The 17,254-nt window shown below is 40.0% G+C and overlaps 1 protein-coding gene across 1 annotated transcript; it reads left to right on the forward strand.

Annotated features, from left to right (window-relative positions):
• The first annotated feature begins 9,656 nt into the window (after positions 1-9,656).
• LOC125207190 (DNA-directed RNA polymerases IV and V subunit 2-like) lies at positions 9,657-16,857 on the forward strand. The gene is made up of 8 exons (XM_048106430.1): positions 9,657-9,799; positions 10,179-10,694; positions 11,240-11,467; positions 11,817-12,697; positions 12,988-13,285; positions 13,856-14,803; positions 15,580-15,851; positions 16,216-16,857. The coding sequence occupies exons 2-8, from the start codon at positions 10,179-10,181 to the stop codon at positions 16,715-16,717; spliced, it is 3,645 nt and encodes a 1,214-aa protein (XP_047962387.1). The 5' UTR covers positions 9,657-9,799; the 3' UTR covers positions 16,718-16,857.
• Positions 16,858-17,254: the final 397 nt, after the last annotated feature.

Here is a 17,254-nt window from a genome sequence, read left to right on the forward strand (position 1 = left end):
GAGAGGTCCCTACCAACAATGGACAATTGAATGAAGTGGGATGCATCTAGATGCTAGCCTAACGTTATGCATGTTTTGTGGGGATGAGATGGACACCAAAATTCTTTTATTCATACAATATAAGACAATCTATGAATCTGAACCCTTCAACACGCATTTTATTTTATTTTTCTTAATTTTGCAAATACTACTAGTGGTATTTATTGGACTCGCTTATGGCCCATAGATCAAAAATATTAAATATTGGACCGACTTCTTGATAGACACCGAATCTCCAAAGAGCTCCAATTATCCAATCCAAGGATGCATCCATATTATAGTCTTGAGAATAGTTTTCAGTTGTTATAATAAAACAGTAGAATGTTTTTATACACACAAATTATATTAGAAGTAGCATAAAATCAAATCATGTAATCAATCCACAAACGGATATTAATGGAAAAGTGGTTATATGGTTTTTATGAAATAAAAAGTGGCCGGAGAATGAAAGGAGATGAGATCCTATGCTGGATTGTATGCTAACTTATGAATCTATACATAAAAAATAAAAAATTGCCGACAAACAAATGGTAATTTATCATCTTAAAAAATGAAATTCGAAAACGCCGACAATCGAACGAAATGCCAAATTCATCAAAACAGAACCGAAAACATAAAAACAAAGGCCACATTAAATTATAATTGTCGATTAATTGATTAACAATTAAGTAGATCGGCATAATAGAAACGTAATTAAACCTAAAGAAAAACCTAGGAGTGACTAATCATCGGTTTTGTCATCGCCTTCGTCGGCGGGGCGGGGCAGGTCGGCGTCGTCGGGATCGGTGTCGTCCATTGCGGAGCGGGCCTTGACCATCCATGGCTTCAGCGCCATCTCGATCGCCAGCCAGCCGAAAGCCAAGGCTCCGAATACAATCGCGGCCGATTTCGTCGAACTTGACTGCGCCATTTTGAGTTTAACGGAGAAATAGAGAGCGAAAGCTGTAGCTACGTTTGGGGGTTTTTTCTATTGCGATTTAGGGTTTCTATAGCATAATTCTTTTTCCCGAGGGAGAGAAAAAGGGATTCAACTTAAGTTTGATTTAAATTGCACAAGCTACCATTTTATATTTATATTTTAAATATTATACCATTTGTCAATCATTTCCAAAATGATAAGTTAATTGTTTACTTTATTTTATACACAAGTATATAGTTAAAGACTTGTTCCTAAAAAATATTCCGTTCTAGTTTCAACAAGAAGAATTCGATTTAGTTGAATAAAAAATATTTGTAGTAATACTTTTAGCATGGAAAATAATTACTATAGACCTTTTTTACAAAATATTTAAGGCAAGGTTAATTGTAAGTTAAATGACTGCTTCTATCAAATCTGTCATAACACCAATTGCAGAATGTAATACAGATGAATTGAAAGATTCACATAATCAAATAAGAACTCTATGTAAGGAATTGAACGATAATGAAATACTCCCTCCGTCCCACATTTGTAGTAACATTTAGTTATGGCACGGGTTTTAAGGAATTGGTGGAGTGTGTAATTAATGAAGTGAGATGTGGAGTGTGTAATAAATAAAATGAAATGGTGGATTGGGATGATGGAGTGTGTAATAAATGAAGTGAGATGATGGACTATGTAATAAATGAAGTGAGTTGGTTGAAGGTGAGTCCTCTTTGACTTTTTGGTTTTTATTTATTTATTTTTGTTTTGATTTATTTTAATATAGATAATGACATTTGAGTGTAATTTTAGTGAATAATAGGGTAAAATTTTATGTGCAAATATGGTAAATTCTAAATGTTACTCCAAATGTGGGACGGACTTTTATGGCAAAATGTTACTACAAATCTGGGACGGAGGGAGTATGAAACTCAGCTAAAAAACAACTAAATTTACGGAATTAAACACAAAATATGGAATTAAATGTACGACACATATACGGGAAAATGCAATAATTTCATTTAAATTAAAAAAAGTGTGTCCAAAAAAAAATTACATGATTAAAAAAAATACATAATAAAACAAAAAACAACTATCGCCGTGCAGTCCTCCGCGCCCACAACTCTTCAATTAAATCCTTTTGGAGTTGAATATAGGCATCCACTTGGCGCATGTCGGCATGTGCCTGGAGGCGGCCGGTTTCATCGTGAGGTATCCCCCGTCGTACGTTGGGGGTGGCCACGCCGTGGCTTGGACCGGCTTCATCGTCATTGGCCCAACTAGTCAGTTGTACACCTTCATCTTCGACTATCATGTTGTGCATGATAATACATGCGTACATTATAGAAGCAATGCAGTCGACATGCCACAAACGCGTTGGACCCTTAATTGCCGCCCATCGAGCCTGGAGCACACCAAATGCGCGCTCCACGTCCTTGCGCGCCGACTCCTGTCGTTCCGCAAGGTAGGCCTTCATGTCCTCATTTGCGCAACTGATAGTCTTCACAAAGACGGGCCACCTAGGGTATATCCCATCCGTCAAGTAGTAGCCCATATCATGCCGGTTGCCATTGGCGACAAAACTGATGGCCGGACCGACGCCCTGGCACTGCTCGTTGAAAAGGGGCGATGAGTTGAGGACGTTTAGGTCATTGTTCGACACGGCTACCCAAAATACGCATGCAAAATCCACAGTCGGTAATCAGCTACGGCCTCGAGAATCATCGTGGGATTCTTTCCCTTGTAGCCGGTGGTGTAGAACCCCTTCCGGGCAGCGGGACAGTTCTTCCACTCCCAATGCATACAATCTATGCTTGCCTAACATCCCGGGAACCCATGCTTCTCCCCGTGCATCTGCATCAGATCCTGACAATCTTGGGGGTTAGGGCTTCGAAGATACTCGTTCCCGAATATTTCAACGACGCCCTCACAGAAATTCTTCAGACACTGCAGGGCATTCGTCTCACCTATGTGGAGGTACTCGTCCCACATGTCTGTCGCGCCTCCGTAAGCCAACTGCCTGATTGCCGCAGTGCACTTTTGAATAGGGGTGTGGCCGGGTCTGCCAGCCGCATCGTGCTTGAAGCGGAAACACAGATATCGACGCTCCAAAGCGTCAACGATACGCATAAACAGCTCCCTGCGCATCCTAAAACGGCGCCTGAACAGGTTGGCGTTAAACCGCGGCTGCTCTGCGAAGTAGTCGTCATATAGCCGCTGATGTGCAGCCACGTGATCCCGAGCAATCACTGCTCGGCGGTGTACAACGGGTCGAGGTCGAGGTACCGCCGGCTGCAAAGCACTTTGTATCAACCGGTCTATCCCACCGGACGTATAGGCCTCCAATGCTCGTCCATTTTCCATTCATACTCCTCATCACTACTACCACTCGCGTTACTCATTTTGCGTTGTTGGTCTTGTACAGAAATTAAGAGAGAGAGATAGCTCGTTAGTACAAGCGGTGCAAATGAAAATGACGTTCAAATCGAGTATATATAGTGTTTCGGAAATTTAAAAAAATATGCGCGCTGGCCGATCGCTCGCCGCTCGCCAGCCTACAATGGCGGCGAGCGGACCGGCCAGCGCTGGGAATCGGCTAGCCGGTCGCTCGCCGACCATTGTAGATGCTCTAACAATACATCCCCCTTAAGATTCATTGTCCTCAATGAATCACATAGATAAAGCTAGGGATGTCAATATAGCCCGCAACCCGTGAGCTGGCCCGAATAGCCCGCTAAATTTATAGGGTCAGGGTCAGATATTTCTAACCTGATAAAAATAAAACCCGATAAGCCCGCACCCGATTAACCCGCAACCCGTTAGGGTCAGACCCGAAAACCCGATGGGCTGGCCCGATAACCCGGTAAAATTTATATTTTTCAATTTTTTACTCCTAATTCGACACTTCGTTGACTAATTTTATGACATAGATAACTAAAAAAGATAACTTTCAATTTTATGGTAAATATATAAATTATATATTGAATTTTTATTAATATAATAATTGTTAAATAAATTAATCTCACTAAAAGAATATCTATATTTTTAGCATGCATTAAAATTTCACGAAATGTCACAAATATTAGTATTTTATGATTGAGTTTAAGCATATATATCAAATTTATCATAATTAAATATTTTATATTTTATAAATATAACTAATTTTCATCATGATTTATTGGATTGTTCGAGTCTTAACCTTATCGGTAGCAACCCGATTAACCCGTCGGGCTAGCCCGAAACCCGAGCTTTTAGGGTTAGGGCCGAACTTTTACAACCCGAAATAAATCACAACCCGGCAAGCCCGCACCCGATTGACCCGCAACCCGAGTAGGGTTGGCCTGAAACCCGATGGGCTGGCCCGATTTACATCCCTAGATAAAGCCTATTGACATTCTTCTTTATAATTGCTGCCTCTTTCAAGTGCAAGGGCTCATTCACTCTCACAAGACACCATACACCAGCTACCTTTCTCTATAATCTGATATGTCCATTTTATAATTGGATCGCACTTCTTTTATTCTTCCTCCGCTTAAGCAATTAGTCTCCTTTGCAGCCCACATTCACTTCTCTTCATTTTATCATGCAATAGTTAGCCTCAAATTATTGTCTTGATCGATAAAAATATTGACAATGTTGGAAAGACAAAAGAGCCGTTGCTCATTTATTGAAGATGAGTTCCTAAGCAAGTGGAGGTTCCAACAGTGTAGAGTTCCTAAACTATGTAGAGTACCAATTTACATTTAATGATGTACTAGAATATTCTCATTCACCCTATAAATACTAGGGTAATGAACATTTGGAATACACAAGAAAAATACAAACATATTTCTCTCTACTCTCTACATCAACTATGTCTTATCAATCCTTCTATAAGTCTCTCGATTACCATCTTTAAGATGGTATCAGAGCAGGAAACCAACCAAAAACCACAAATGGAGGTAAGCCAAATACATGCTTTCGAGCTATTGACCGAGACAATCTCAAATCTAATTGATTTGTACAAAACCAACACAAATCAAAACCAAAATTCCGACCAGCCGAAGAACTTCGTCGTTGTCTCCAATCCCTACCAACATAACTCTTCACTCAAAATCTCTCTCACCAAAATGGCACCAGAGGCAGAGAAGGTGCCCGCGGCAGAGAAGGCTCCGGCTGAAAAGGTGCCCGTGGCAGAAAAGGCTCCGGCTGAGAAGAAGCCGACGGCAGGGAAGAAGCTGCCCAAGGACACCGGCGTCACCTCTCCAGAGCCTGCACCGGTGACCGACGAGCCGCACAAGGCGGAGGTTGTGCGGTGGGGAAGGAGGAAGAAGCAGAGGAGGCGTGGGGCCAGCACACCGACGGACAACGCCGATCCTCTGCCGCCTCCCAAAAGTCACAAATTCTTTCATAGCTCCGGCGGCGGGTGCTGTGCGGAGGGGAAGAAAGAAGAAGTGAAGGAGGTGGCTAGAATTATGGAATGGCCGGAAGGGGGGTTTTCTAAAAGCCTCACATCCATTTTGCAAAACAGCCCCCCAATTTCAAAAGAACCCCAAAATAAACCCCACACCAACTTTTCATCCAATATACACCCCCAATCAATCCAAAAATTCGAAAAACAACCCCAATCTTTTGAAAATTCGAAAATTACACCACATATTTTTGAGTTTAAGCCTTCCATCCCATGTATAAATTCTTTCCAACCTCTAGCGTACTCTTCATCCTCCCACATAGGACTGAAAGATTACCATTGGATTTTTAATTGTGGGGCAACTGATACCATGTCCTTTGATGCATCGGACTTCCTCGATATTTCCCAATCCAACAAAAAAATAAAAAATTGTCCAAACAGCCAGTGGGGAGTTAACACAAGTAGAGGGGGTAGGCACTATCACTATCTCACCAACCCTTCGCCTCTCGAACTGTCTTTATGTTCCTTCATTGTCCCACAAACTGTTGTCTGTTAGTCATGTAACAAGAGATTTCAACAGCAATTGCTAATGCAACCTAATTTTTGTATGTTACAAGATATCAAGACGGGGACGATAGTTGGGCGTGGCACTAAGCGACATGGATTGTACTACGTGGATGAGCCCAACAGAGTACTGCGATGCTAACTCACGGACTAACTGACTGACAGATTTGGCTCTTGCATCACCGGTTAGGGCACCCATCCATAAGATATCTTCGCCTACTCTTTCCTGAGTTAGTTTCTTCTACGCATGTTTTAAATTGTGAAACTTTTGTTTTGGCAAAAAGTCACAGACATTCCTTTAAGCTAAACAACACTAGAGAAAAAACACCTTTTGCTTTGGTTCACTCTGATGTGTGGGGCCCTGCCCCGGTTACAGGAGGACAAGGTTTTCGATATTTTTTGTTGTTTATTGATGATTTTTCGCGTATGACTTGGATTTATTTTTTGAAAACAAAATCAGAAGTTTTTGAGAAATTTACTAAGTTCTATCGTCTTGTCCAAACCTAATATAACTCCAGAATTCAAATCCTTAGATCTGATAATGGGAGGGAATACGTGAACTCTAGGATGACATCTTTCTTCACTGAAAAAGGCCATGTCCACCAAACTTCATGTGCCTATACACCAGAACAAAATGGGGTAGCCGAACGAAAAAATCGTTATATCCGCCCTCTTCATTGAATCAAACATCCCAAAGTCCTTCTGGCCAGAAGCAATCGCAACTGCCGTCTATCTCTTAAATCGTCTTCCTACAGGGATCCTTAACTTCAAAACTCCTTTAGAGGTCTTCTCTTCCCAAAACTCGGTACCATCATCCCTCCATCTCGACACAAAAATTTTTGGTTGTACCGTGTTTGTCCACATCCCTAAACATGACCGGAACAAATTCTAACAAATGTGTCTTCTTGGGTTATGAAAAAAATCAAAAAGGTTATCAATGTTATGATCCTTCGACAGACCGTATGTACACAACTATGAACTGCGACTTTGTTGAAAGCGAATACTTCTATAGCCAATCTAGCGGTCATGGGGGGAGTGAGTTAGAAAACTCGAGTAGTGACACACTAAATTGGCTACCTATTTGGGGAGAAACCATTCGGGGGAGGGGGGGGAGGGGGGAGAGAACGACCAAACCAATCAGCCAGACCATAATTCTGTCACAGAAGTCGGTCCAACAGAGGAAGTTAGCAGTACCACCGGGCTGTCAAATTCCTTAGTACATAATGTGCCACCTCAGAACACTGCTGAGCTATCCGACCAGTCTTCAAATCCCGAGGTAAAAACTTCTCATCCGGATATTGATACCTCATCTGAAAGCACTAACAGTGTCAGGAGCAATACCGAAGACCCAGTTACGGAACAAGATACAGGGCACGACAGATTGCCCCGCAGAAGTACAAGGGGCATTCCCCCTCGAAGATATTCACCAGAATGGAAAGGACGGAAGACTAGATACTATGTTGCCAATCTTACCCGGGGACACCTTACCGAAATGGCTAGGGCATTCGAAGCTGCACTGTATGAAGAAGAAGAAGAAGAAGAGATTCCACAGTCTTTTGATGAGGCAATGAAACACAAGCACTGGAGGGAAGCAATGAAGAAGGAAATCGATGCCTTGATGAAAAATGAGACATGGGAGAAGTGTACTCTACCCCGGGAAAGAAACTAGTAGGATGTCGTTGGATCTTTACCATAAAGAGACGTGCAGATGGTTCAATCGAGGAATACAAGACAAGATTGGTTGCTAAGGGATATACTTAGGTGTATGGAGTAGACTACGAGGAGACTTTCTCCCCTGTGGCCAAACTAGATACAGTAAGAGCTCTTCTTTCTGTAGCTGCATGTAAGGATTGGCCGTTATACCAGTTTGATGTTACAAATGTCTTTCTTCATGGAGAACTTGAGAAAAATAAGGAAGTCTATATGGAGGTTCCCCCAGGTTTTTCTGAAGAATTTGGGAAAGGACGGGTGTGCAGACTAAGAAAGACCCTATATGGGTTAAAACAATCCCCCAGAGTGTGGTTTGGAAGATTTTGTCAGGCGATGTTCAAACATGGCTTCAAACAGAGCCATTCAGATCACACACTATTCCTGAAGACGAGAAATGGAAAAATGACATGTCTAATCATCTATGTTGACGACATGATCATAACAGGAGATGATGCCGAAGAGATCCAAAATCTAAAGGAGAACCTTTTCAAGGAATTTGAAATGAAGGACTTGGGAGCTTTGAAGTAATTCCTAGGAATTGAAGTGTTGAGATCCCAGCACGGAATATTTTTAAGGCCGAAGAAGTATGTACTCGGCATGTTAGCCGAAATGGGCCTACTGGACTGCAAGCCTGCTGAAACCCCAATGGTACCTAACCATGGGTTGAAGATTGTGAATGGAGCTACGCTTACAGATCGTGAAATGTATCAACGGTTAGTAGGAAAACTTATCTATCTTGCTCATACTCGGCTTGATATCTCATATGCAGTTGGAGTTTTGAGTCAATTCATGCATCAGCCTCAGGAAGATCATATGAATGTTGTCATGAGAGTTGTGAGGTATTTAAAAGGAACAACTGGTTATGGGGTATTCTTAGAGAAGAAGGAAGATTTGGAAATTGATGGGTACACTGATGCCGATTGGGCAAGCAACCCCGTCGATAGGAAATCCACGGGAGGGTACTTCACCTTTGTTGGAGGTAACTTAGTCACTTGGAGGAGCAAGAAGCAGAAAGTTGTAGCCCTATCAAGTGCGGAAGCCGAATTTCGAGGGATCAGTAGTCTGATGGAGATACTTTGGCTTAGAAGATTGTTAACAGAAATTGGCTTTCCACCTACACGGAAAAGTCAACTTTTTTGTGACAATAAGGCGGCAATCAGCATTTCAGAAAATCCAGTACAACATGACAGAACTAAACATGTAGAAGTCGATCGTCACTTCATAAAAGAGAAACTTGAGAGTGACATTGTCGAATTCCCATTTGTCCGATCTGAGGAGCAACTTGCAGACATATTGACGAAGGCAATGAGTCCTAAAGTCTTCAAAGAATTTCTTGACAAGTTAAGCATTGGAGATACCGTTGCTCAACTTGAGGGGGAGTGTTGGAAAGACAAAAGAGTCGTTGCTCATTTATTGAAGATGAGTTCCTAAGCAAGTGGAGGTTCCAAGAGTGTAGAGTTCCTAAGCTATGTAGAGTACCAATTTACATTTAATGATGTACTAGAATATTCTCATTCACCCTATAAATATTAGGGTAATGAACATTTGGAATACACAAGAAAAATACATACATATTTTTCTCTACTCTCAATATCAACTACGTCTTATCAATCCTTCTATAAGTCTCTCGATTACCATATTTAAGAAACACGATAAAAGTAAAACTTGATAATAATCCATTAACTAACGAAATTCGTAGTATCGAAAATTGTCAAATCAAAATCCATATTAAAATCAATTAGATAATGCTCCAACTATAGGTCCAAATTTGGCCTAGTCCAATTTGGCAATTTCTTATAGTGACTAAATTGAATGCGATCAGGCACTTCATTACTAACGTTTTAATTATCTTCCCACTACAGAAAAATGAATAAATCAACATTTAAATTTCAATTTAAAATTTGAATTGATACTTATAGAATCGCACACTCATCATTGTCGCTAGAAGCGAATCTAGCTTTCCCAATTTTCGTTTGCTAGAAAAATAAATCGACATTTTTCTAACTTTTCAATATTCACTTTTCTATATATTGACCATTAAATTACAAATTCCAATAATAATTATGTGGATTCAGGAGAAAAGCTCACGCTTCCCAACAGCCCAAGTACTGAACTAAAAGCACTTGCTATGCTTATTTGAAAAAAACTCACCCCAAAATTGTGAAAATAATCGGTGCAAATACTCTGGAATCAAGGTATGTTTTCTCTTTGGTGATCGTTCATCGACTTGAAGTGTTTTCGATGTTGATGTTGTTGTTGTTGTATATTTCAGCTAGAAAATTATCCAAGTATTTGTGTAGGAATGTGAAATGCATGTCGCATACTATGCTTCTGTTGCACGAGGATGATGAAACTGTGATTTTTTTGTGTGGTTGTGGGAAATGGGAATTGCTCGGGTGTTTTGATTTTGGTATACTTTCACTAGTGGGTTGTGCGATTTGCTGTGACAGTGTGACTTTGTTTGAAATACTAGTATATATAACTTTCGTGATGGACTTTTCCCATTCCATATTTATAATATTGAGGACAAAAAATTGGTCGGATATTTGATTTGTTCATCTGATTCTCATACAGATGGATGGGTGGGATTTTATAAATGAAGTAGGACCTAGCGGCGTCAAGGATAAATTTTCTAATGGGTCGAAACAAATGGAATTTGATGATGATGTAGACTTCAACTATTCTGATTCTGAAGATGAGGTGGATTGTGCCCTGCAAGAACTGGACAAAGGCTTCTTGAAAGGGTTCTGTAAGAAGGCTTCAACGGCGTTCTTCGAGAAATATGGTTTAATTAGACACCAGATCAATTCTTACAATGACTTTGTTAAGCATGGGATCCAACAAGTCTTTGAATCCATTGGGGAGATTATGATTGAACCTGGATATGATCCTACAAAAAGAGGAGATGGTGAGTGGAGACGTGCAACTCTTAGGTTTGGAAAAGTCACACTTGATCGCCCTACATTCTGGACCGGTGAAAAGTTTTCTTCGGTTGATGGTGCTAAAGAGTTTTTGGAGCTTTTGCCCAGGCATGCACATCTTCAAAATATGACCTATTCATCCAGGATTAAAGTTGAGACTTTTCTTCAGGTAATAGGTGGTTTCTTTCTTCTTCATTGTAGTATATTCCTCTGTGGTTGTGTAGATCAGTTGCAGTGTGTTTTATTTTCTAGCTTTCCGAGTTAAGCAACCGATTCTCCACTTAATGTGGTTAGTACTCGATTTTATAATAGTTAAGGGTTCATAAATGTTATAGCTTTTTTATGGGTGTTAGGGAAATCCACTTGCGTATTGGATTAACTCATTGTAATATACTAGTAACTAGTAAGTAGTTGATTTACCGTGCAATTAGATTCTTGGTTTCATTCTCATACACTCAAGTGTTTTGATGCTCCAATTCCAAACAACTTTAGTTGCTTTACTTTACCAATGGAACAGTGTAGACTAGGATCTCAGCTAAATGAGCAACACAAACTCATGCTAATTTGTAGATATCCATAAGTATTCGCAAACCTTTTAGTTTATTTCCATTTGGAGGAGCAACAAAATGAAGGTGGCATTCTAACACCATCTTTATTTTGTTTCTCTTATGTTCTTTCAGATATCAATCTGTTTTGATAATCTCAATATTTCAGGTGTACACAGAAAGCCCCTCGAGAAGTGACAAATTCAAAACTGGTGTAGATATAGTTGTTGAGAAGACAATACTGAGTGAGACTCAGACTGATGTTAACTTTGGGAGACTCCCTGTCATGGTGAAATCGGACTTATGCTGGATGAGTTCACCTGAACCTGATGGTAAAGAAAAAAGAGATTGTGAATTTGATCAAGGGGGTTATTTTGTTATCAAGGGTGCTGAGAAGGTAAGACTTATTAGGTGTCACTGTTTCATTAATTATTAGTTGGGAAATGTGATAGTGAGTAGAAAGTATTGAAATCTGATTTTTTGTATTGCTTAATCTTATTATTTCTGTCTCGTATTCCAACTGATAGATAACTTCAGTAACACCTTGGAAATTCCATTATAGTCACTAAATATACCATGACTTGGTTGATCTTAGTAGCCTACGTTGTTGGCATAATCTGTTACTGTTGATATTTTGCTACACTCTACTTTATTATTACAACCCTTTGAAATTTTAAGTTGTACAAAGGTCTTTCTGTTTTCTGTTAGCTTAAAGTTATTGATATAGTCTTCAACTATTGTCGTAGACATTCATTGCTCAGGAGCAAATATGCCTTAAAAGGCTGTGGGTGGCTAAGGATCCTACATGGACAGTTGCATATCGTCCAGTGGCAAAAAGGAATCGAGTGTATATAAAATTGATTCCAAAAGTGGAGCATTTGATAGCTGGAGACAAGATCCTCACTGCCTACTTTTATGTCACGGAGATTCCTATTTGGCTTTTGTTCTTTGCTCTGGGTGTTCCAAATGATAGAGAGGTGGTTAAGCTGATTGGTCTGGACACTGATGAAAACTCTGCAATTTCAAATATACTCGTGCCATCGATATATGATGCTGATAAGAAATTTGATGGTTTCCGTAAGGCAGGCAATGCTATTGAGCACATCAAGAAACTGATGCAGGGCTGCAATTTTCCACCTACAGAAACAGTGGATGATTTGATTGATACCTATCTCTTTCCCAATCTGAGGAGCCGGAGGCAGAAGGCTTCTTTTCTTGCCTATATGGTCAAGTGCCTGCTGGAGGCTTACAGAGGGCTCCGCAAAGTTGACAATAGAGATGACTTTAGGAACAAGAGGGTGGAGTTGGCAGGTGAACTCCTTGAAAGAGAACTGAGGGTCCACATTAAACATGCGGAGAGGCGAATGGTGAAAGCCATACAGAGAGACCTGTACAAAGATAGGGAGGTGCAGACCATCGATCACTACTTTGATGCCTCAATAATCACCAATGGTCTTTCCAGAGCCTTCTCAACCGGAGCTTGGGTGCACCCTTACAAGAGGATGGAAAGAATGTCTGGTGTAGTTGCTAATCTGAGGCGAACAAATCCCTTGCAGGCAGTCTGTGATATGCGAAGAACTCGACAGCAGGTCTCATACACAGGCAGAGTCGGTGATGCTAGATACCCGTAAGTTTTCATTATCACCTAAAAGCTAGTGATGAATAGAAATTTCTTGTCCTATGTTCAGTAACAAAAGTAAATTTTATTATTCTCTTTAAGGCTGAGCCTTATTAACTCTAATATGCTAACTGGACCTGTTCTGAGCCATATCCTGAAGTTATAGGTGATTTATCATTTATTTAATTATGTCGCAAGTGGTGATATTCTGTTTTATTTCATTATAAGGAGTGTGTATCAGCATTCTTATATTTGGTATGAAAATAAGTATCTTATGATTGTCGAAATGGTTACTGCAGGCACCCATCTCATTGGGGTAAGGTCTGCTTTCTCTCTACACCAGATGGAGAAAATTGTGGTCTAGTTAAGAATCTGGCCAGCCTGGGTCTTGTCAGTACTAAAATCCTGGAACTAGAAAGCATTCTAAAGAGGTTTCATGAGTGTGGAATGGAGAATTTGGTCGATGATGGTTCTTGTTTGCTTGATGGAAAGCACAAAGTTTTTCTAGATGGAGATTGGGTTGGAGTATGCAAAGATTCTTCATCATTTGTTGCTAAGCTGAGACGCAAGAGACGCAAAATGGAAATACCTGATCAGGTGGTCTTAAACTCATATAATCTTCTCTTCTATCATTTATGTGGCAGATGATATATGTGTTGTATTGTATCACGTCCCAAAGTTGTTGAAGGTTTAATCATTCCGGAAGCCCAGAATAAGTTAGACTTGCTGACTTTGGCTTTACAAATATGTTATCATTTTTATTTTTTCAAGTAATCACTCAATTGCCCATACAAGTTGCAAATTCATTAACTTTATCATCTGTGCTATTGGATCCGTAGTGCTGTCTTGTCTGCATTCTGTCTCTTATGATACAATTTCATCAACTTTAGATATGCCTGATAGTATTCTGGTTCTATCTTGAGATGGTTCTCTTTTTTAATCTGAAGCATCCTGAATCCAGATAGTAATTAAAAGCTGAAAACATAAAAATAATGCCTCTTTATGCTTTCTTTATGGCTTCCAAGTGTGTGTAAGTCTATAGGTTTCAACATGGCACATATTTTTGTACTATTGTTAGATTGAGCTTTCCAGCAGTTTCCTTCTAAGTAGGGACATGTATCTGTATTATGGTATTTCTTGGATACTAATTCCTGTTGTCTGTTGCAGATTGAGATCAAAAGAGACAAGCATCAGGGTGAAGTGCGTATATTTGCTGATGCTGGAAGGATACTGCGACCTCTCTTTGTTGTCCAGAACTTGAAAAAGATCAAAGATTTGAAAGGAGAGTTTTTGTTTCAATCTCTTCTTAATAATGGCATAGTTGAGTTGATCGGACCGGAAGAGGAAGAAGACTGTCAAACTGCATGGGGAATTGACTACCTGTTCACTGCCGAACTAGATAACCCACCTGTGAAATATACCCACTGTGAGTTTGATAGTTCTTTCCTTCTAGGTTTAAGCTGTGGCATAATTCCGTTTGCCAACCATGATCATGCTAGGAGAGTTCTTTACCAATCTGCTAAGCACTCTCAGCAAGCCATTGGGTACTCGACCACAAATCCTAGCATTCGAGTTGATACAAACTCCCATCAGCTGTACTATCCCCAGAGGTCTCTTTTCAGAACCATGCTTTCAGATTGCCTTGGGAAGTCTAGGTATGCTGAGCATCACAAAGGGATGATGCCGCGACCTGACTTCTTCAACGGCCAGTGTGCTATTGTGGCTGTTAATGTTCATCTTGGGTATAATCAAGAAGACTCACTTGTGATGAACCGTGCTTCTTTAGAGCGTGGCATGTTCAGAACTGAACATGTTAGGAGTTACAAGGCCGAGGTTGAAAATTCAGAAGCTGTGGGGAAAAGAACCAAGACTGATGAGTTTGTTAGTTTTGGGAAGATGCAAAGCAAGATAGGGCGTGTTGACAGCCTTGATGATGATGGCTTTCCCTTTATTGGTGCAAATCTCCAAACTGGTGACATAGTCATTGGAAAGCATGCTGCTTCAGGGGTTGATCATAGCATCAAGCTCAAGCATACTGAAAGGGGCATGGTTCAAAAGGTTGTGCTGTCAGCCAATGATGAGGGAAAGAACTTTGCAGTTGTGTCTTTGAGACAGGTAATTTTATATTTCAGAACTTTAACCCCACATTCTCTCTCCAAAAAAGGTAGCAGATGACAAAAACAAAAAGGCATTTAGAAATGTTGATCTGTTATGAGGAATGTAATTGCCTAAGGCATAAAAATCTTTTGCTTCTGTGCATACAGTTTCTGCTTGTTCACACTATTTGACTTGAAATATACTTCTTGTAATTGTGTATTCTCCTAGTGTCAGTTGGTGGTATTTCCCTTTACTTTATTATTGCTCTCTGGATACTCTCTTCATTTATCTGCTTCTTTTGCTGATTCTCTGGCGTCATACCATGGAGTATGTATTTGTACAGATATTGGAGTATTTCTACCTAAAACATTACCTTTTACAATTTCTATTATGGGATCACCTAGTGAATTGCTCTTTGAGATTTGTATTCTATGACCCTGTTTGCCTTCTAGGAGCAGGCTGTTTTTGTGAGCATGATATAGAAATCTTGGCCTCAGTAACTCCATGAAATTAGATGCTAAATAGTATGATACACTTTTCCAGCTCAGTAAGTACTAATTACACTGTGTCTTCCTATTTAAAACTTCCTTATACACTCTTTACCTCAACAATGCATTCAAAGTATGCTCAGACGCATGCACTGTTTTAAGGGATTACTACTGCTATTTACGTATATGTTGGATATAGAATGCATTTTTGTGGTCGAGCACACTGACCCAATCCCTTATACACTTTGTGTTAAGTTTCTTAACTTTCCCATGTCTTGTTTCTGGGTACACTTGTGCTCTGCCCAGGTTCGTGCTCCATGCCTGGGGGACAAATTTTCGAGCATGCACGGGCAGAAAGGTGTTCTGGGGTTTCTGGAGTCTCAGGAGAACTTTCCTTTTACCATAAAAGGAATAGTTCCAGATATTGTGATAAACCCACATGCGTTTCCTTCTCGACAAACACCCGGACAACTTCTGGAAGCTGCCCTTGGCAAAGGGATTGCACTTGGAGGTGGACTAAAATATGCGACCCCATTTTCCACTCCTTCAGTTGAAGATATAACCACCCAACTTCACAGGTATTTATCTTTAATGGTGGAGTTTTATAATATTTGACTTCATAACTGATTCTTTGCTCCTAAGTACCGTCTTATTTATAAATATAATTCCATCTGACTCCCAATTTTTGCATTTCATCGTTGGCTATTGAATACATCATGTTAGGGCCAAAAAGGTATGCTTATTAATCAGGACTGTCGTTTCAAAAAGTTGATTATATATTGATCCATTATAAGTAAGTCAGATTTCTAAATTAGTGCTAGTTTGAAGATCTACTTCCCATAATCAGACAACCTGAGAAAAAGGTTTCTAACTTTCTATATAGAATTGTCTTTCCCTTGATATCTATATTTTCCAACTTAAACGACTACGGCATCTTGTCAGGCTCGGATATTCCAGATGGGGCGGGGAAAGAGTATATGATGGCCGTACAGGTGAAAAGGTTGAATCTCTCATCTTTATGGGGCCAACATACTACCAGCGTCTTACTCATATGGCTGAGGACAAGGTGAAGTTCAGAAATACCGGGCCGGTTCACCCTCTTACTCGTCAGCCCGTTGCTGACAGGAAACGCTTTGGTGGAATTAAATTTGGTGAGATGGAACGAGACTGCCTTATAGCCCATGGTGCAGCAGCCAATCTACATGAGCGTCTATTCACCCTCAGCGATTCATCACAGATGCACATATGCAGGAAGTGCAAGAACATGGCTGGTGTGATCCAGCGATCAGTGTTTGGTGGTCAGAAGGTTCGTGGCCCATACTGTCGATTCTGCGAGTCTGTGGAAGATGTGGTGAGGGTGAATGTGCCATATGGGGCTAAGTTGCTTTGCCAAGAACTCTTCAGCATGGGGATTTCACTCAAGTTTGAGACTGAGTTGTGCTGATTTTCTATGTAAATCTCTTCAGACAACTATGCATTTTGTTCTTAGCTATTTATGTAGATGAAGATGTATGTAAGAATTTCTAACTTGTATGCAACTTTTCTTAGCTAATGGCTGCTGTGAAAAACTATGTTTTGTTTCCAGAGAAATTCCCCTTTTCCAAGCAGAAACTTCTGAATATCATATCATATCACATCATCTCCAATAACATCATACTATTGATTTATGGACACTTGAAAATTGATGTGTGTAACCTTGAATTGGTTTTGGATTTTAGAAATAATATCGGATGCAAAAATTACTATTTCATGGCGTTAGAGTACAATCCTAACAATATGTTCGAAAATCGAAATAGAAGGTTTATTGGATTTCAATATTGTGATTTTATGGAGTGCGTGTATCACGGGATTACTAATGCATATTCACTGATTCACACATTACATGTATAAGATTGTGTATCACTGCAATTCACGCATTACAATTTACATATACATACATAGGATTGTGATTACCAATACACATTGACTACACATTACATAT

Source organism: Salvia hispanica, chromosome 2, assembly GCF_023119035.1.
Source record: "Salvia hispanica cultivar TCC Black 2014 chromosome 2, UniMelb_Shisp_WGS_1.0, whole genome shotgun sequence".
NCBI classification, from domain to species: Eukaryota; Viridiplantae; Streptophyta; class Magnoliopsida; order Lamiales; family Lamiaceae; genus Salvia; species Salvia hispanica.